We start from the raw sequence: 20,504 nt of genomic DNA on the forward strand, positions 1-20,504 counted from the left end.
AGGTAGGGGAGGTTAACCAGAGGGTCAGGGATGATTCTGATACCTTCCTCTTTGCAGTCCCTGGACTCTCAGCCAGAGCAGATTGCCCTCAGGCCCAAGGAGTTCTTTCTGACGTATGACATTGAAGTCCTGACTGAGACCCAGGTGAGGGGGTTTTGTGGGTCTTTCTTGTTGGAGAAAGGAAACATTACTGTGGAAAGGTTATCAGCTCTGGGAGGACCCATTGGTTTGGGGTACTGGCCCTGGGAATGAGATCTGAAGGTAGCTTCAAACCCATCCAACCCATCATTTTTAAGAGGAGGGGAGAAATTTGCCCAAGATCTAGCTTGCCCTCTGAAACTTCTAGCCATGTCACACAGATGTGAGGACAAGGGCCCCAGCTGGAATGAGGATTGAGCTGGGCTGACTGTGGAGAAGTGAGAAGGGCTGGTGTCCAAAGCACCAGGAGATGGAGAGAAGAAACTCCTCAAAGCTTCTTTGTGTTGGCACATTGGAGGGTGTCCAAAGGGTGGAATCAAGGCAAGAAAAGACGGGGTGGTATAGAGAGCACACAGAGTAACAAGACCGAGCAGAAATTCCCACACAGAGTGATGGTGTGGTCCCCATGTCTGAAGGTACTTGACATTCTCACTTCTGCAGCCTTTTCTTCCTCATTGGTTAGACTTGGGTCCAAAAAGGCACTTCCCTTCATCACTTCCCTCCCCTTCTGAGTGACAAAGTGATTTTTATAGTAAGACAGAGTTATCTTAACTGCTCCATTTTTCAGAGTATCCTCCATCAAATGTCCAAGTAATTGTTCTCTCCCCATTGGGGTGCACATATCCCAGCTTTCTAGTATTCTTCAAGAACCTATGGTATGTCTTCCACCTGGCCAGGTGGTCTGTCATATATTTCTACCATGATATCCCTCCTGTACTTCCTCCTTTGATCTTTACTTTTGCTACTTCTCCACTTTGCCTCATGGCTTTCCATTCGAGTACATCTTGTCCCTTCACCACTCATTTTACCTAATCTGCCCTTTTTGAATAAGGGGTGATCTTTCATTATTGTATTTCCATAACAAGCCATAGCCTACCAAGTCTAAGAGATACTCACACCCAACCCACTCAAGTTCTCTGTGTTCTGTATCATAATAATGGTTATCTCTGCAGTGTACAAATGATTTCCTTCCAACAACTTTCTTAGCTGGGAAGTATAAGCATCATCAGACTCATTTTACTAGAGAGTGAAAATGTCCTGCTTTGGGTTCCACAAATTGTAAATAGTAGAAACAAGGGTTGAAACTTTAAAAGTTTACCAGACTTTTCCTTGTACTACACTGTCAGGAAATGGGGTCGGGTTATAAATCTGACCTCTCAAAGGCTGGTGAAACCAGCGCCGTGGACCTTGGCTGGTTTGCCTGGCTATCTCCATGGACTCTCACATCCTGGACAAGAATCCATCCTTAGGGATTCCAGGAATTGCTTCCTGTTGAGTCTGAATCATGCATGAAGTTGCCTCTGAGGATGGCTCCTGAAAGCCAATCTGAGGGAAGCAAGGAGGCCCTGGGGAGGAAGGGCAATTACTTTGTAGACACATAAAGGGTTTGGAGCAATTTATTTTAAAAAAATCAATTTGCAAACCCTTGGGAGACACCAAAGAGCAGATCATACCAGAGAAACCTGCATTTCCTTCTGTGACAAAGCGCCCACCTGTCACACCCCTTTGTCCATGATGCAGTTACCCCCCTCCAGCGGCGAACCTGGTGGAGGTTAATGTTGGCACCTCAGGTGGGAGTTTGTAACAGGCTCGAGTGTGGCCAGTTCTCATTGAGAGCCCTTCTTCCCAGAGGCCTCAGCTGCAGCTTCCAGATTTCCCCAGCCCCATGCACAGATATGCAGACATGTAGACAGATCACAATCACAAGGACCCATGCTCTGTTCTCTCAGGGACACAGGTGAGGAGCGTGCCTGGGTAGGATGTTTGGGAGAAGGGTCTGTCTCCCAGATGAGGAAGGGTCAGAATTTCTGGGAATCATGGCTCTGAAAACAAAGGTGAAAGCTTGTCAGCAGTTGGTTTGCTGTTTTCTTTTGGAGGAGGTAGGGGGCAGGGAGCCAGATGTGTATGTGTAGTATGGGAAAACATGTGGCTTTTAGATCTTGGGTCACAATCCCCCTTTCTCTGCCTGACCTGGGAGAATAGAACAGCCCCTATATAGTAAGCATGTGTTTTATAGTCCTAGAATTTGGGGTAGGAAAGGACCTCAGAGACCATTTGGTCCAACTCATTCCTGACCAGGAACCCTCTCTGTAGTGTCTCTGATGAGTAGTCTTACTTGCAGAGCTTCAGTGATGGGAATCCCACTACCTCTAAGGCACTTTTGGACAGTTCCAGGGATTAGGCAGTTCTTTGACACATCAAGTCAGAAGCTGCCTCTCTGCTCCTCCCTCCCACCTTGTTCTCCTTTTTCTGTCCTTCTGGGCCTGGCAGCACCGCCCCAAGCCCTTGGCCACAAGACAGATTCCTGGCCCTCCCTAAACATCTCTAGTTAGTTCCTTCACCTAGTCCCCTTAGCATATGACCGTGAGGTCCTTCATTGCTTTGCTCATCTTGCCTGGAGGCCCTATGTTTGACCAATAGTCTTCCTAAAACATGGTACCCAGACAGGACATTCCGCAGGAGTGTTCTGCTTGCCTTGATAAGGATCAGGATGGGAACCACTAAGACTCAGACTGACACTCCCTGAGAGAGGTGGAAGGACCCCAGAGGCCGTGGTGTCCACAGGCCCTTTGTTTAAGGGAGGAAGACTCCGAGGAAGAAGAGGGTACTTTTCTGGGGCCTCAGAGAGTGAGTGTCAGAGTCAGGACTTTATACTCTAAAGACAGGGTTCTTTTAATTCAACTTAGTAAGCATTAATTAAGCTCCTACTGTATAATAGGTACTGGAAATACAAAGACAAAAACCCAAAACAGTCCCTGCCCTCAGTGAACTTACTGTCCACTGGGGGAGATAACAAGCATGCAGATAAGGAAATACAAACTATACAAAGTAATGCAGGGTAGCTGGTGGGGGAAGAGCCCTCAATATGGGAGGAAGGACCAGGAAACAGCTGAGCTGAATCTTGAAGGGAGATGGGGATTCCAGAGGCAGGAAATGCTGCCCAGTCCGGTTCTGGGCCTGTATTGGCCTTCTTCCACCTGGGCAGGACCTATCAGAGCTGGGGCTCCACAGGCATGGCCTTTGAGAGACCGGGGCCCCTCCTGGCCATGGTGAGACCTCCCAGTGAGGAGTGTCGAGGGAAGAGAGATAACAATAGATTCTTAGGTTGTCGGAGATGGGAAGGAGCCTAGGGATCCTATTATAGAGGAGAAAACCAGCCTGATTTGTCAGATGACAGAATCAAGATCAAGAATTCTTGGCAGGCCAGAGCAATGGGCCAGACTATGGAAGAGATCAATCATGAGAGATAAATGCAAAGTCTGACATTTGGGTTCAAACAATCAACTTCAGAAATTGACTTTTCTGTGACACTTTACAGTTTCAGAGCAGGTATATAACTCTTATCTCATTTGGTCCATTTCCACATTTCATTATCTCATTCCACAATGGTCCTAGGATTGTGAGGCAAGGAGGGTGGGTTTTCCTATCAGATGACAGTGCTGAACCTCAGAGAGGTTTAAGTGACTTCCCCAAGTTACACAACCAGCAAATGGCAGGGTTGAGACTCAAGCCCCAGTTTTCTAACCACCGCCCCCCCCTCCTCCCCTGAATCCAACAGTGGAGGCAGGATTCCGAGGAGGAAGTCTGGAATGGTGGATAGAGCGTTAGGCTCAGAGAGGCCTCGGTGTATCTTGCCTCAAATATTCACTAACTGTGTGACCCAGGGCAAATCCCTTAGCCTCTCCTCAGCCTCTCATCTGTGAAATGTGGCTAGGAATAGCACCTACCCCAAAGGGTTACTCTGAGGATCCAGTGAGATAACATCTGCAAACCTTAAAAGGCTGTAGAATGCTAGATATCATTGTGATGATGATTTTCATCCTTCTCCTCCAGGGCTGCTTGTTTTTTGTAGAGCAAGTTGGATAAGAGCCTCCTTGGGATCCCTTCCAGCCCTTGATCTTCCTCTTGACTAGCTCAAGGCCTTCCACATAGAAGGCACTTAAACAGCAATGGATTTTGTGTTTGTTCATTTCTTTGTAAACACAAGGACCTGGAGCTGGCATTTCTCAGTTCTGACCCCTGATGCAAGCATCCCTCAAATCAGCAAAACCATAGAAACGATGCGGGGGCTGCCAGGTGCAAAACTCAGCTGTTTATACCTGCTGAAAGAATACAACTCTCATCTTGGCCAAGTGAACTTCAACCCCCTGGGACAAGGCCCTGGTGGCCCTGTCTTAGTTTCAGTTCTGCTTGCTCTCTCCTAGTCTTCCTCTGCAGTGGGTGACAAAATGCTGTTGTCCCCACTTTCCTGGTGATAAAACAGAGCCAGGAAGAAAAAGGATTCCTAGGTTCAAATCCTGCCTTGCCCCCATGTGACCTTGGATCAGTTGCTTCACCCCCTCCCTCCCCACCCCTGTCAGGAATCCTGAGCTGGGACTCTCTGGTTCTGTTTTAACTCCTCCTTATTTTACTGATTTCAGGTTGTCACAGTGGATGTGAAGAACAAGAAAGCCATATTCAAGGATGGCTTTAAAATGGAATATAATAAGTTGCTGTTGGCGCCAGGAAGCACGTGAGTGGGCGGGAGTGGGGTAGGGTGTGTGTGGGGGTGGTCCAGTGGGGAGGTGGGGAGGAGAACTTCTTTGGGCAGGCACTAGACCTCTCAGGTCTGCAAATCACTTTCTCAGTGAGTCAACAAACTTTTATTAAACCCCTACTGTGTGCCAGGCATTGTGCCAAGCGCTGGGGCTCAAGAGAGGCAAAAACACAAGGAACTCATCCTGCAAGGCAGGGAATGTAACCGGAAACTCATACCCATTGCAGTAAACTAGGAAGTGTCAGAGCGGAAATTTGAACTTGGGTCTTCTTGACCTCAGATCCAACACTGTGGCCACTCTGGATGCCAAGCTGCCCTCCCCATGTGACTTTGCTGCATCTCAGTGATGTCTTTCACATCACTTTTTGTTACTAAGTTATTGTCAGTGATGTCTTGCCACCCACTGACACCCATTTGTCTCTCTATTGCCCTTGGGGTCAGCCAAAATTGTGATTCATCTAAGATGATAATGTTCTATAAGCAGCCCCAGAAGAATGTTTGTATCGAAAGGGGGTAGTATTGTGTCAGGGGCCAGCTTGGGATGTATTGAAAGTTCTATGTAGTTCCCTAAATACAATCCATCCTGTTCCCCCTATCTAATTCTCATCCCAACACATCCACATCATCCTATACTTTTCACCAAATTATATACACTGATGAACTGTGGGGAAGTTCATCCAACTGCATGGCATGATCTTTTTTCATCCACTTGGTTTTTCTTGTGTGGATTGCTAGGCATTACTTGAAATGTGGAAAAAACATTCATTCAACATTTACTGACTCGGCTCTATTCATGTTTTTCTACTAGGTACAAAAGGGGTTACCAAGATGACATAATCCAGTCCCTCGAGTTGTTTATAATGTAGTTGGGAACATGGTAGTCCTGTTGAGTTACCAGTGAGACCATTCTCAACACCTGATTTTTTTTAAACCTTAAAGCACTACATATATTGTTATTATCTTTCTAAGAATCTCATGAGGTATAGGGTAGAGGCAGCCAGGCCAGTTTTACAGATAAGGAAACTGAGGCCCAAAGAAGGTGACATTACTTACCCAAGGATCGCAAAAGTAGTGACTGGCAGAGCTGGGATTCACTTGAACCCAGGACCTTTAACTCCAAACCTGGTGGAGACCTAAACTCTACCAAACCTGCCTCTTAATTATAATAATAATGGAACAAGAAGAGTTCTGACGAGAGGTGTAGATGTGGCGTTTTTGACAGCTCTGAGGAACAAGAGCTTGTACTTGATTGTCAGCAGGTCAGGGCAGGATTCCCAGAGGACACGTTCTTGGAAGGGGGGAAGGATTTTAATGGACAGAGAATGCCAGGGGAGTGCATTCCACCTGCCGAACAGAGGGCCTGGGACTCCCTTGGCCCTCTCTGGCCGGCAAGGAAAAAGAGTACTGACCTTCATCCCCCTGGCCAGACTCCTAACCCTAGCAGAGTGGAAGGGTCTTGGGATTTGGAGTCTGAGGCCCTGGACTGGCATCCCAATTCCACTAGTTACTGCCTGAATGACCTTTACATAAGTCACTGGACCCCCGGAGTCTCATTTCTCCTCCATAAAAAGATTAGGTGGTAGCCTTGTCATTTGAACGTTATTCATCTACCCGGAAATTGCTAGGACACTTCAGAAAGAAGGTGGGGGCATGAATTAAGGGGAGACATTCAAGGGACTTGGGGAATTACAGGAGAAAATTGGAGGCCTCTCAGGGGGATTAAAGGGGAGGTTGGGGGAAGACTGAGGGGACTGAGGATTAAGGAGGAGACTGGGGGAGGGAGATTAAGGAGGAGATGGAGTTTCTTGATGAATTCACTAATCATGCTGGCTCTGGCCAGGTCACTCCTTTGCTCAGAAAGCTTCATGGCCCCCTCCTGACTCTAAGACAAAAACAGCCCCTCCTCCCATGAGCATTTAGAGCCTTCCCAATGGGGCTCCTGCCCATCTCGCCGGATCGATTACAATTACCCAGCACTTTCCCTGTGTTCGCTGCTTGCTGCCCTGATAAATAACAGTCCAGCCCTGGCCTCTGGGGCTTTTGCCAGCTGCCCCCATGCCTGTGGCCTAGATTTCTTTACTCAGCTCTTCCCTCCTCTTCCTCCCTCTCCTCCCCATTTTCCCCTCTTACCCAGGGCTTAGCCCTCCTCTCTCCCTCGACTTTACTCTGTATTGCTTTGCATTTGCTTCTCTGTGGACGAGTTGTTCCCCCAACAATCCCCCCAGCAGAACATAAACTTTTAAAAATTTTATTTATTGCCACTCATTTTTAAAGTGTTGAGTTCCCAGTTCTCTTCCCCCTCATTGGGAAGGCAAGAAATTCAATAAGCATTATATGTATGAAGTCATAGAAAACATTTCCACATTGGCCATGTTGCCAAAAAAAAGCAAGAAAAAAAATAGCTGCTTTGATTCGCACTGAGAGCTCATCAGGTCTCGCTCTGGAGGTGGATGCGCTCGCCTTTTTCATCACAGGTTCTTTGGAATTGTCCAGCATCATGGGCTTGGTCAGAGTAACCAAATCTTCCCACGGGTGACCATTGTTACAACGTTGCCTTTACTGCGGAGAGGAGAACGTAAACTTCCTGAGGGCAGGGGATGTTTCCTTTTTTGTCTCTGTATCCACAGCCTCCAGTGTAGAGCCTGGCACACAGTAGGCACTTAGTAAATGCTTTTTGAATGAATGAATGTTAAAAGTTGGAAAGGAAACCTCATAAATAGAGATGGTATTAGAATAATTTTGTCTCTGTTTGGGGGGTGTAGCCCCAAGACACTCAGCTGCAAAGGAAAAGAAGTGGAGAACGTGTTCACTATTCGGACCCCAGAAGATGCCAATAGAATAGGGAAGCTGGCCCGTGGGAGGAATGCAGTTGTTGTTGGGGCTGCCTTCTTGGGTGAGTGGGCCTTGGTCAGAGGCCTCCAGGCTCCCCTCATACCCTGAGGGACCATCCTTGCCTCAGCCCCTTAGCAGGTCAGAGCATTCCTCTTCCCAAGAGGTCAGTGCCTAGCCCCAACTCATTCCCTTTGGGAGGTCAAAGTTATATCTCATCTCAGTCCCCTAAGAAGCTGGGGGTGTCCATACTCCTCCTCCTCCTCAGCACTGGAGAGAGTCAGCAGAGGGTCCCCACCCCCTCTCAGTACCCTGAGAAGCTGGGGGTGTCCATCCTCCTCCTCCTCCTCCTCAGCACTGGAGAGAGTCAGCAGAGGGTCTCCATGCCCCTCTCAGTCCCCTGAGAAGCTGGGGGTGTCCATCCTCCTCCTCAACCTCAGCACTCGAGAGAGTCAGCAGAGGGTCCCCACCCCATCTCAGTCCCCTGAGAAGTTGGGGGTGTCCATCCTCCTCTTCAACCCCAGCATTGGAGAGAGTCATCAGAGGATCCCCATCCCTCTCTCAGTCCCCTGAGAAGCTGGGGGTGTCCATCCTCCTCCTCCTCCTCCTCAGCACTGGAGAGAGTCAGCAGAGGGTCTCCATGCCCCTCTCAGTCCCCTGAGAAGCTGGGGGTGTCCATCCTCCTCCTCAACCTCAGCACTCGAGAGAGTCAGCAGAGGGTCCCCACCCCATCTCAGTCCCCTGAGAAGCTGGGGCTGTCCATCTTCCTCCTCAACCTCAGCCCTGGCTGAGAGTCATCAGAGGATCCCCATCCTTCTCTCAGTCCCCTGGGGCCAGCGTGTCCTTCTCGTCACCAGGAATGGAGGTAGCTGCATACCTGACTGACAAGGCACACTCTGTGTCAGTTGTGGAGTTAGAAGAGACACCATTCCGGAGGTTCCTTGGGGAGAAGGTTGGCCGAGCCCTCATGAAGGTGAGAGGCTGGCCCAGCTGGAGAGCAGATGAACCCGCTATGATGTCCCAGGCTGAGTGGGGGAGCAGCAGCAGTCCGCCCTGAGCATGTCTTCTTACCATGCTCCTGGGGAGAGGGAGGCCCAGAGACCCTTCCCCTGGGGACTGAGAGCTTCTGGGGGACCCACCTTCCTCTTCTCTCCCCGAAACAGATGTTTGAGAACAACGGTATCAAGTTTTACATGCAGACAGAAGTCTCAGAGCTTCGGGCCCAGGAAGGGAAGGTAGGTGTCCCCTGGACTTCCTGTGCTCACCTTTCTTTTCTCGACTGTCTCTGAGCCTCTTTGAATGCCCCTCCCCATCCAGTCCAGTTCCAACCAGATTCAAAAAAAACCTTTGGTTAGGTCAGGGGAAGGACTGGTGAAGAGCGCTGTCCCTGGTGCTGAGAGGCACCAGAAGTTAGGAAACCCACTCTGTCCCCGTCTTAGGGAGTTTACAGCCAAAACAAAACAAAAAACTGGATTCTCCAAGGAGATCAGAGCTGGAAGGGACCATCTGGTCCAATCATTTCATTTTGTAGTAGAGAAAACAGACCAAAAGCAGCAGATGACAGAGTCAGGACCCAAAGAGGGCTCAGCAAGCTAGAACACTGGACCAAGCTGAGGAGGATGTAACCAAACAGGGATAAATGTTAAGTTTTACACTTGGGTTCAAAAGGTTACCCTCCCAAATATAGCTGGAAGGAGGGGGTGTGATCAGAGGCTCTGAGGAACTAAGTCCCCCCAAACTCAAGTGCAAGATGGGGAGTGTTTTCACCACAGTGTTGTGAGAGAGCTAAGTATTACAAGTAAGATGCCATGTTACAGAGGACAAATGGGGCCTCTGAGAGTCTGGGGACTTGTCCCAGGCCAGAGGTGGCAAATGGCCAAGCTGTCACACTCTAGCTGTGTCTGCTCCCAAGCTGGAGCCCTTTCCACCTCACTAGCCAAACTGTAAAGTATTTTGGAAATTATGAGATGCTTTTAAAGTATGGTAGATAATGTGTGCTGGACTTGGAACTGGGAAGATAGATCTGGGTTCAGATCCTGGCAAGTCACCCTAACACATGGTGCTCAGGCAGGCTTTGCCATGCTGACTAGTGCAATGAAACACTGATTAGAATTCAGAGCTCTCAATGCCAGAAAGCTTCATTAATTAAACGTGTGCAAACATTAGTTTATATTACAGATTAGACAAGTCAAACATTGACCTTGCTAGAAATGAGCCATCAGACACAATGGAGGTAGCCCTGCCATATTTGGCTCCCCCAACACACACACATCCCCAGGTGACTGAGCAGTGCGGGGGAGGGAGGGCCACTGGTCTAGGGAGATGGTGTTGGCTCAGAGAGGGCAAGGAGTTTTCTGAGATCACACAGCAGTTGTTTTCCTCCCTTGGGACATTACCCCTGCTCTGCCCAGAGCTGGTCCCATATTTGTTCCCTCCCACATAAAGAACCCCATTTCACTCATTTATTATATGGATACAAGCCTCTAGGTTGGGGGTGATGAGGGGCTCAGACTTGGTGTCTCCCCTGTCCCACTCTGTCCCAGGTCTCAGCTCCTCACCTCCGCTTCTTTCTCCCCTCCCTACAGCTGAAGGAGGTGGTCCTGAAGAGTGGCAAGGTGGTCCGGGCTGATGTCTGCGTGGTGGGCATTGGTGAGTGGGCACCTCCTTGGGATCTCTCCTGGCAGGCAGGGACAGGACTGAGGCTACTGCTAGGGTCAATCGATTGAAGTATGACTTATAGGGAGGGGGTCAGGAGGAGGTAGGAGTGATGTTGGCATTCAAGGCTCTGACCTAGACTTGATGTAGAAGTTTGAGTCAGCTGGGGGAGGTGGCTCAAGGCTAGAGCTAGGGCTGCCTTTGGGCCTGGAGTCAGGGTCCTAACCCTAGTTTGGAATGTTACTGGGTCCAGTCTGGGGTGAGGCCTAGGATTGAGCTTGGGGGTCTGGTTGAGGTTAGGGCTACAGTTGGGCTTATAGTTGGTGTAGGGTTTCAGATTGAATGTTGGGTTGGGTCTCCTTTAGGGTTTGGGGTGAAATGATGAATTAAGTTTGGGGCTAAGTCTGAAGCTAGAGTTGGGGTTAATGGTAGACACTTACCTTTCACGTTCCAGAAGGACCAGGAGAGGACCCCCAAGGGCCAGGCTCCAAAAGCCACACTCCCAGGGCCCCATCCCTGCCCTTCCTCAGCCCATCTTTCCTCCCTCTTGTTGGCTCCTGGGCATCTCTCAGGGCAACCTGGACCAGGGGGCAGGAGAGACTGCCTTATGCCTACCTCTGTCCCATCAGGCGCGGTGCCAGCCACAGGCTTCCTTAAACAGAGTGGAATCAACATGGATGCCCGGGGCTTCATTCCTGTTAACAAGGTCAGGTTGGGACCCCTCAAGGGGTCAGGGTGGGGGGCTTCACAGTGGGAGGGTCTATGCAGGCTACTCAGAGACACTGCCCCCCAAGGGGCCCTTAGGGAGGGTAAGTCTAGATGGTCAGGGCTGAGTGGTCAGGACCTTGACCTGGAGTGGTCTGCTGGGCTCTGGGCTGGGCTGGATAAACCTTTTCTGGGTTGGTGGTTCTGGGCTCTGAGCTGGGAGTTCTCAGCTCTTGGCTGGGCTCTTGGCCCTTGATCTTGTCTGACTGCATGTGTCTGTGCCTTCCCTCTCCTGCCCTGGTCTCCACCTGCATTTGGCTTCTCCTCCAGATGATGCAGACGAACATCCCCGGCGTCTTCGCAGCTGGTGATGCTGTCACGTTCCCGCTGGCCCTGAGGGGCAATAAGAAAGTGAACTTTCCACACTGGCAGATGGCCCACATCCACGGTGTGTGCGGGGCCCCAGGAGCCTTCCTAGCAGGCCCTGCTAGACCTTGCCTTGTTGTAGAAGGGGGTGGGGTAGGCAGGGCCTAGAAAACTTTTCTGCGAGCTCTGGCTCCAGGGCTCGGTCCTGAGAAGGCAGAGCCACATCTCCTTCAGCTGGCTTTCCTTCAGCACCTTTCATAGGCCCTCACACCAAGTGAGCATTAGGAAATGTTTGTTGAATGAATAGCGGTGATACTCATTTCTATACCATCTTAGTTGACAGAGTGCCTTCCTCACCGCAGCCTTGATACCCATTTTATAGAGAAGGAAACTGAGGGTCTGATGGATGCCCATGGTCCCACGGCCAGGAAGTGGCAGAGCCAGGACTCTGATACATTTCCTCAGACTCCAAATCTAGTGCTCTTTCCACTAGACTTTGTGGTCTCTAATGACTGACAAAGCATGTATTAAGTGATTACTGTGTGCCACCCACTGTGCTGAGTTCAAGGGGATACAAATACAAGCAAACAAGGCAGACTGTGCCCTCAAGGAGCTTCCATTCTATTAGGAGAAGAGAGCACTCGTGGAGGGGCGTTGTGGACAGGGAGACAGGATGGTGATTGATACAATTGGGTCATTGCTTGACATGTCTTTCAAGGAAATGGTTGGATGGATGACTGTCCCAAGGGTTAGTCTTGGAAGGGGTTGTGGAGGAGGGCACACAAGCCAGGGACGTGGCCTGGTGGGTTTGAGATGGTTCAAGGCAAAGTGATATGCTCACCAACCAGCTCGGAGTCACAGATGTGGGACCTTCAGTGCTAGACAGAGGTGGAGGCTGGAGAGTAGGTCCCATGGCATGGAGATAGCCAGGACGGGGCACAGGAATGGGTGGATGGATCGATAGATATGAGTACATGGATGGATTGATAAATAGGCTGGTGAATGGATAGATGGATGAAGAGTGAATAAATAGATAAAACATTTATCAAATGATTACTGTGTGCCTGGTGCTGTGATAAGCACTGGCAATGCAAATGCAAAGATAAAGAGTGTTCCTGCCCTCAAAGAGCTTCCATTCTAATGGGGGAAGATAACACATCAAAGGGAGCGAAAAGAGGAGAGTAGAGGAAGGAAGGGGGTGCTTATGGGGGGGCAAAGTCCAGAAGGAGTATAGGGAGCCATGGATAGATGGACTGCTGGTAAGTGGATGGATGGATGGATGGATAGAATGGGCAGATTGATGCCTAGACAGCAATAAATGGATGGATGAAGTAATGAAGGTGCTGCTGATGGATGGATGAATCATTGGAGAGAAGAGATGGATGGATGGATTGGTGAATGGTGAACGGAGATACAGGTCAATAAATGAGTGGGATGATGACGGATGGTTGGATTGGTGGATAGAATAGACAGCTAGATGAATGGATGGATGGATGGATTAACAAATGAAATGAAATACACCTTTTCATTTAAGTCATTGATCAGCAATCTGAGCGGGGTTCAACACTTTGAACAAGACCCCACATTTCAGGCAGGAAGAGACAAAGAGTTCAGGGAAAGGTGTGCACACTCTATCTGCTTTCTCTCTTCCCTTTTCCCCTTCCGGGGTTCAGTGAGGTAGGGAGAATGCCCCCTGCCACAAGCCTTTGAGGATTCACTAAGAACTAATTTTACATGGACAGAAATACCATGCCTTGCCCATGGTAAAAGGGCCTTCCCATCCATCAAAGCAGGTCCCTCCTTCCAGGTCTTAGCAGATGGTTTCAGGTGTGTCTGTGTCCAGAATCTCCATGCCCTGTGGCCAGCCTTCTGGCACTGAGCCATGATGCGTTTGTCCCACCTTGGCTTTGATGAGAGACAGAGAGTCCATCTGTGTGTGCTGGAGGCTTTTCCAGCATGGTGGGAAGGTCTAGGGCTTGGGATCACCTTTGAGAGCTCAGGGCTACCTTCCTAAGACAGAGGAGGGGGATGCTGGTGGAGAACCCTGGTCCACAGTCGAAGGTTTGATTTGTCAGTTAATAAGCATGTATGAAGTACCAAGTATGTGCCAGGCATTGGGCTAAGTGCTGGGGAAAGGCAAAAGATACCCCTGGCTTCAGGGTGCTCATAGTGTGACATAAACAACTATGTATAAATAAGTTGTATATGAATTAAATTTGAGGTAATCCACAGAAGGAAGGCACTAAAAATACCACAGAAGGTAAGATTTTAGCCAGGGCAGCCAGGAGGCAGAGAGGAGGAAGGAAAAGATACCGGGCATGGGGCACGGCCAATGAAAATGACCAGTCAGGAGATGGAGCATCTTGTTGGTGGGAGGCCAGGGTGTCCCTGGATTAGGGGGTACATGGGGAGGTAGAAGGTGCAAGAAGACGGGAAAGGTGGGGGGCCAGAGTAGGAAGGGTTTGGAAAACTCAACGGAGGGTTTTGTATTGGATCCTGGAGGCGAGGCGTGATCCTGAATGGGAGAGGGGTGATGGCAACATGGTCAAATCCGAGTTTTAGGGAAGATTAATGTCCCAAAGAACCAGTGCATGTAAAGCATTTCTCCAGCTAAAGAGCCATGGAGAGGTCAGGACGTTGTTGTCTGTCAAACCTGCAGCTGCTGGCAGTCCCCCTCACTTGCCTTCCGGCCATGTGTGGGCCACCTGCCTACCCCTCCCTCCATCCCTCCATCCTCTCAGGATTCCAGAAGCACAGCACCAGAGAGACCTCTGGGGCATCAGGGCCAGCCCATGCCTGGAAAGGAGGCTCTTGTAGACCATTCCTCCCACAGGCCATCCAGCCTCCACCAGGCCCTTCAGTGATGACCAACCCATGCCTCCTAGGGCAGCTTGCCCTCCTTTTGGGGGGACTGGGGTGATTCCATTCTTCCCAATGCCACACTCCAAGTTCCCTCTTTGTATCTTCCCACTGTTGCTCCTCAGGGCACTAAGGGTGCCATGGTGCACACAGCACAGGGCCTAGAGTCAGGAAGACCTGAGTTCAAATGTGACCTCAGACCCTTACTAGCTGTGTGACCCTGGGCAAGTCACTTCACCCTGTTTGCCTCCGTTTCCTCTTCTGCAAAATGAGCTGGAGAAGGAAACAACAAACCATTCCAGGATCTCTACCAAGAAGACCCTAAATAGGGTCATGAAGGCACAGACACCACTGAAATGACTGAATCACAACTACCCTGTTACTTCTTGTTCTGCCCTCTAGGGCCAGACAGAACCAGTTAATCCTTCTCATAGGTGATGGCCATTTATGTCTTAAAGATGGCTGTCACCTCCCCTCTGAGGCTCCTTCTTAAACACTCCCAGTTCCTTCAGGCAGTTCCCCATCCTGGGCACTCTCCTGTTTCTCAATGTCTTCCTAAAATGGCTCAGCCCTGCACTGTGCATGCATTCACCCACTCATTGTCGTCAACTGCATGTACAGGTCAAACATCACAGAAAACCCCTCACTAGGCACATGATTCCCCCCAACCCCCAGTCCCAGAGCTATCCGCTGCCTCCTCTCTTGTCATTAGTGACCCTCATGGTGGGGCTGAGCTGGGGGAGAGGTGTGCTGGGCAGGTGAGTGTCCACCCTCTAGGGACTGGTGTGTGTGTGTGTGTGTGTGTGTGTGTTTGAGAGTGTGTCAGGCTGAAGGTCTCACACACACCATAAAGAGGGCTTTACCCAAGGTAGTGAGCTCTGCATCACTGGAGGTCTCCAAGCAAAGGCTGGCTGATTACCTGCCATGATGCCTTGATCAGCTACGGCTTGGACTGAGTGACTACTCCAGCCCCTTCTAAGCCTCAGAGTCTGAGATTCTGGGATCTGGCCACTTACACACAGCTCCTCTGCTCATGGTCACACACCACACAGTGACACTGTGGGGGTAAGACCCATACTGTTTCACCCGGCTCTGTTTCCCAGTTTCTGGGCTGCTGTGATACGCTCAGGATGTAGGCACAGTCTTGTCCAGGCTGAGTGGGGTGGTCGTAGCAAAGCCCCCTGGGGGCCACCTGCCGGGCTGCCATCCTGGTCTTCACAGGTCTCCTCTCCCATCAGGGCGCGTGGCGGCTCAGAACATGCTGGCCCAGGAAGCTGAGATCAGCACCGTACCCTGCCTCTGGACTGCCATGTTTGGGAAAAGCATCCGCTACACGGGTAATAGTCAGGGCCTGGTTGTCTCAGGGGATGAGTCCCTGGGCGAAGAATCTTCACCCTCCAGCAAGGGGAGAGGAGGGAGCGAAGGTGGGAGAATCACTAGGGAGAACTAGACAGTAAGACCAGCTGAGGCTATAAGGAGATGGCAGCTGAGCTTGCCCTCAGAGAGATGCCAGTCCAGATGGCCACAAGCATGAAGGGGGGAGGGGAGAACAAATCTTAGACAGTAGAATCTCTACCAGTCCCCAGGGTTTGGGATGGAAGGGACCCTGCCAATCCTGGTTCTGCGCAGAGGAGCTGACCCTCTCCTGGGCAGCCCAGTTCCCTGCTGGACAGCTCCAAGCAGTAACAGGGCTTCTCAGAATCCTGCCTTTCAATGCCTAAAAGGAAATCTATAAGATTACAATGGAAGCCCATTGTATTGAAATATGGTGATCAATTTGAAAAGAATATGTTCATGGCCCTCAGCTTAGGAACCTCAGATAGAACCCCACACTCTGCCTCCCTCTATCTCCCACCCCCTAGATCCAGAATCTGCCCAGTGATGGCGGGTCTCTGGGTGTGGAGACTGGGGGATCTGGAGCTGGCGGACCTGGGTCCCTTCCTATCTTAGCTCTGCTGTGTGACTCTGGGCAGTAAAGGCCCTCTATGAGCCTCATTTCCTCTGTAAAAGGAGAGGGTTGCCCCAGATGACCTCTGAGGTCCTGTCACTCTCTTAACCTTTGGTCCACATTCCTTTAGGCTGTAAATTCCTTATCTCAAAAGGGATTGTTTCATTTAGGATCATGGGATCAGAGATTTAGAACTAGAAAGGACCTCAGAGGACACTGAGTCTGCCCCCCTGATTTTGTGGAGGCCTAGAGAGGTTAGATGATTTGCCAGGGTCACATAGCTAGTAAGTGTCTCGTGGGATTTGAACTTGGGTCTTCTTGACTCTAAGGTCAATGCTCCATCCACTGGGATGCTTGTTGGTTGGTTGATTAGTTGATTTCCCTGGAGTCCTGTCATTGGGAAACTGGTCCTGACTCCAGACCCGAGCCTACCTCTCTGAATATCCTCCCTCTTACTGTTGCTCCTCGCTGTGCCCTCTGGGTACAAGGAGATAAGACTAGTCCACTATTCCCAGAATGGCCCTTCAGATACCTGTAGGCCCATCACAGCCAGGGGTGAGGAGTGTGTGGGGGGATCATTGCTGCCCCATGGCAGCCTTGGAGTGCTGGGGGAAACGTGGGTCTGGATCCTGGCTCTGCCGCTCACCGGCCACTTTTCTGTCCCCTCTGACCATCCCTAGGGTGTGGGGAAGGGTTCGATGATGTCGTCATCCAGGGGGACTTGGACGAGCTGAAGTTTGTGGCCTTTTACACCAAGTGAGTGAGTCCCTGGTGGCTTTTACTGTGACCCTGGCCAGCCATGGCAGGGAGAGGCCGGCTTTGGGAAGGCTTCCCTGCTCCCCTGATGCTGGCCAGCCATGAGAGGGAGAGGGGGCCAGCTTTGGGAAGGCATCCCCCACCCCAGCAGCCATGGGGGGCCAGCTTTGGGAAGGCCTCCCCACCCCCCTGACCCTGGACAGCCATGAGAGGGGGAGGGGGACCGGCTTTGGGAAGCCCTCCCTCACCCCCCAGACAGTGACCCAGCTCTTCCTCACAGGAACGATGAGGTGATTGCTGTGGCCAGCATGAACTATGACCCAATTGTCTCCAAAGTGGCTGAAGTCCTGGCCTCGGGAAGAACAATCCGAAAGCGAGATGTGGAGTGAGTAGAGGCATCTATGTGTCTCCGCATTCCCATCCCAAGGCCCAGGACCCAGGATGGTCACTAGCTAGGCCAATGAATAGCCCCTCTGTATGGGCTAATGGCAGAGGGCTGAGGTTCCAAGGTCCTTCTGCCCTCTATGCGGGAGAAGCTCAAAAAGTCATGATTTCAGAAGGTGAGACCGAGGCCAGGACAATGGTAGACTGTGGGTCTGGTGTCTGAGAAGCAGCCTAAATGGACAGAACGGCTCATCCCAAGGGGGTTGGCTACCAGGGAATGAGGTTTTTGGCTCCAACACCGCATGAAGACCATCTACTGAGGCTTCTTGGAGTTAGGATCTGAGGCAATGAGGGGAGCATCCTCTGTCCTCCATTGAGGGAATAGGTGTCTTGAAATGTTGAAGAAAAGCCTGATACCCTGGCAAGCCAGTGGGGAAGGAATTGGGGGGCAGAGGGGCCAACATCATGCTTGCCTTGGAGCCGCCTTGCTACCTTCCTATGAGGGCAAAGGGGTCTCCCTAGCCCTTTTCTCTGTAGCCACCTAAGAAAAGACTCAGAACAGTGTGGGGTTGTGGGCATCTGTGTAGGCAGAGCCCCAGCCCTGTCTGTGAATCAGCAAACAAAAGTCAGGGACAGATGTATGGCTCTGGCAAATGGAAAGCAAAGGGTAGGCTCCAGCGGGCATCGGTGTCAGGATCTGGCTGTTTTGTGGAACATTGGTTTAAATGATCTGGTTGTGGGAGAGGACAGAGAAATGTGCAGGCCTGCAGATGGCCCCAAGCCCTTCCAGAGAGCAATGGGCCAAGGCACGAGATCAAAACCTGGGAAGACTCAGAAGGCCATGATGCCTGGATGTGAAAAAACCAACCTTCTCAAAGTATCCACTGTGCTCAGAGCTGTGTGTGTGCATGTGTGTGTGTGTGTGCATGCATGTGTGTGTGTGTGTGTGTATGCATACAAGCACAGTTCAGATAAGACACAGTCCCTGCCCTCATGGGGTGTACAATCTACTGGGGAGAGGGAGCAGGGCAGAAACAAAGTGCAAACAGATTACTGTAATAAGAACAACCTGTGGACAGGGATAGGATATACCTGGTCATCCCTGGGAGCATTTAGGTAAAAGCCATCCAAGCTCTCTCTGGGACCTGAAGCTCAGTGCCCTCAGCCATGGCCCCAGGGAAAGGCTGGAGACCCCTGGACACTCTGGGGAGCGGGGCTGGGAATCCAACTGAACTGCTGTCTTTCATCCAAGAGTGGCCATGGCCCATCTTCTCTCCCACCTCTGATCTCATGCTGGGCTCTCGGCATCCACCGCAGCTGCTCCCCCTTCTTGGCAGGCCCAGGGCTAGGTGAGGTTCTGCGAACCTTGGCAAGGTCTAGATTCCAGGCATAGGGAAGGACAAGAGCCACCCAAAAGCAAAGAGAGCCACTCATGGAGACGTTGGGGCCTCCTAATAACAACTTTTCTTCCTTCTCTCTTTCTCTGTCTCTCTCCTCTGCTTTCACACCTAAAGGCTCTTTGTTCGGCTTGGCAAGTATGTTTCCCTTCTTGGCACCTTCCTGACTGTCTAAGTAATGCCCATGAGCATCATGGCAGCGCCTATTCCCCCTTGCTGCCCTCCCATGGGGCCCTGAGAGAGAGGACTAGGGGTTGTCAGAGTCTCCCAAACTTAGGTGGCTCCTCTCAGGCTTGGAAGATTTCTCAGGTGTCCCAGTGAAAGGCCAGATGAGTCAGAGTTCTGGGAACCAACCTGGACAAATGGAGGGGAGCCTGTCACCTGTCAGGGCACAGGGGTCAGGCATGACAGCTCTCAGAGTTGTCCACCTCCTCCCCACCCCCAGCCTTGCTGATGGGCTGCAGTCTACATCCCTGGAGGGAGATTACCCACAACAATGGAAGTGGAAAGGTGGGCACAGTTTGCATTCAGAGGACCTGGGTTCAAATCCTGGCCCTGCCCTTAACTGCGAGACCTCAGAAGTGACTCAATTTTCTCTGTTAAAGTGAAAGGGTTGTACTAGATGACCTCCAAGATCCCTTCCAGCTCAAGGTCCAGAGGTAGGAGATGGAGAGTTTTGTGGGAAGATCAGTGAGAACACCAGTTTGTTTGGACAATAGAGAGCAGGAAAAGGAGTTAACATCCAACGAGGCTGGAAAGAGAGGTTGGGACCAGATTGTGAAGGCTTTAAAAGCTAAGCCAAGATTATATTTGGTTCTGGGGAGCTACTAGAGCTCTATGATCAGAACTGTGCTTTAGAAAAATCACTTTAGGAGCAGAATAAAATATGAATTGGAGTGAGAGGAGGGGTGGGGTGGGGAATCTAATGAGGAGGCTCCTACACCAGCCTGGGTGAGAGGGGAACAGCTAATGAGGGCCTGAATTAGGGGGTGGCTGTAGGAGTGAGAGCAGGGGAGGAGAGGCCAATGACACGAGGGAGAGGATGGTGGCACCCTCTCCAGAGACAGGAGCTCAGAGGAGTGCGGCTTTGGGCCAGGCCAAAGATGGGCTCTGTTTTAGACGTGCTGAGTTTGAGCCACGCACAGCTCAGGGGGTTGGAGACGTCTGAGAGCTGGTGTCTGAATGTCTGATGTTGGTGATGTACCGGCAGAACTCAGGAGAGAGACCAGGGATAGAGAGACAGAGAATCAGGCCCGTGGGAGCTGACAGGGTCACCCAAAGGTGGCCCTGAGGGGAGTGGAGCAGTCCAACCTCACCATTTACAGATGAGTCAGTTGAACCTCAGGGAAAGGAAGTGATCTGCTCACAGTCACAAAAGTCGTGGTTGGATTTGAATCCAAGTCCTCTGACTCCAGGGACAAGGCCCTTTTCATAGTGCCTTGACAGTGACAAAAGGGGGTTGGGCTGCCTAAATAGGTAGTGAGTTCCCCATCCTTGGTGTTCTTCAAGTGAAGGCTAGGAGCCCACATGTCAGAGAAGCTGTAGAGGACAGCTCTTGGGTGGCCTTGCTGACCTCTGGGGTCTCCTCCACGTTTTAGCTCTGGCGATGCAGAGTTAAGAGCAACCATGAAGTCAAGATGGAAGTCTGAGAAAAGGCTGTTGGATTGGGTGGTTGCCCTAGTGGTGATGTGGGGGAGAAGGATGAGGTTGGAGTCTCAATCGCCAGGAGCCCAGGAGAGAGAGGAAGATGAGAAAGTGGAGGCATCGGACATAGATGGCGTTTTTTCAGAAACTTTGCAGAGAAAAGGGACAGAGTCCCAGGATATCAGAGACGTGGGCATGTTTCTAGCCTGATAGCAGAAAGCCAGGG

At 50.9% G+C, this 20,504-nt stretch overlaps 1 protein-coding gene across 2 annotated transcripts in view; it reads left to right on the plus strand.

Annotated features, from left to right (window-relative positions):
- AIFM3 (apoptosis inducing factor mitochondria associated 3) overlaps positions 1-20,504 on the plus strand; it is a 34,538-nt gene that overhangs the window by 13,590 nt on the left and 444 nt on the right. The window contains exons 8-19 of one of the 2 annotated variants that reach the window (XM_036758682.1): positions 58-144; positions 4,620-4,711; positions 7,498-7,628; positions 8,422-8,537; positions 8,728-8,799; positions 10,150-10,213; positions 10,849-10,925; positions 11,255-11,372; positions 15,388-15,486; positions 16,778-16,853; positions 17,134-17,238; positions 18,752-18,772. In XM_036758682.1, coding sequence (XP_036614577.1) covers positions 58-144; positions 4,620-4,711; positions 7,498-7,628; positions 8,422-8,537; positions 8,728-8,799; positions 10,150-10,213; positions 10,849-10,925; positions 11,255-11,372; positions 15,388-15,486; positions 16,778-16,853; positions 17,134-17,238; positions 18,752-18,772 — 1,058 coding nt within the window. The remainder of the gene's footprint in view (positions 1-57; positions 145-4,619; positions 4,712-7,497; positions 7,629-8,421; positions 8,538-8,727; positions 8,800-10,149; positions 10,214-10,848; positions 10,926-11,254; positions 11,373-15,387; positions 15,487-16,777; positions 16,854-17,133; positions 17,239-18,751; positions 18,773-20,504) is intronic. The other variant, XM_036758690.1, reaches the window with a different exon arrangement.

This window comes from Trichosurus vulpecula, chromosome 1 (genome assembly GCF_011100635.1).
Source record: "Trichosurus vulpecula isolate mTriVul1 chromosome 1, mTriVul1.pri, whole genome shotgun sequence".
Classification (NCBI taxonomy): Eukaryota; Metazoa; Chordata; class Mammalia; order Diprotodontia; family Phalangeridae; genus Trichosurus; species Trichosurus vulpecula.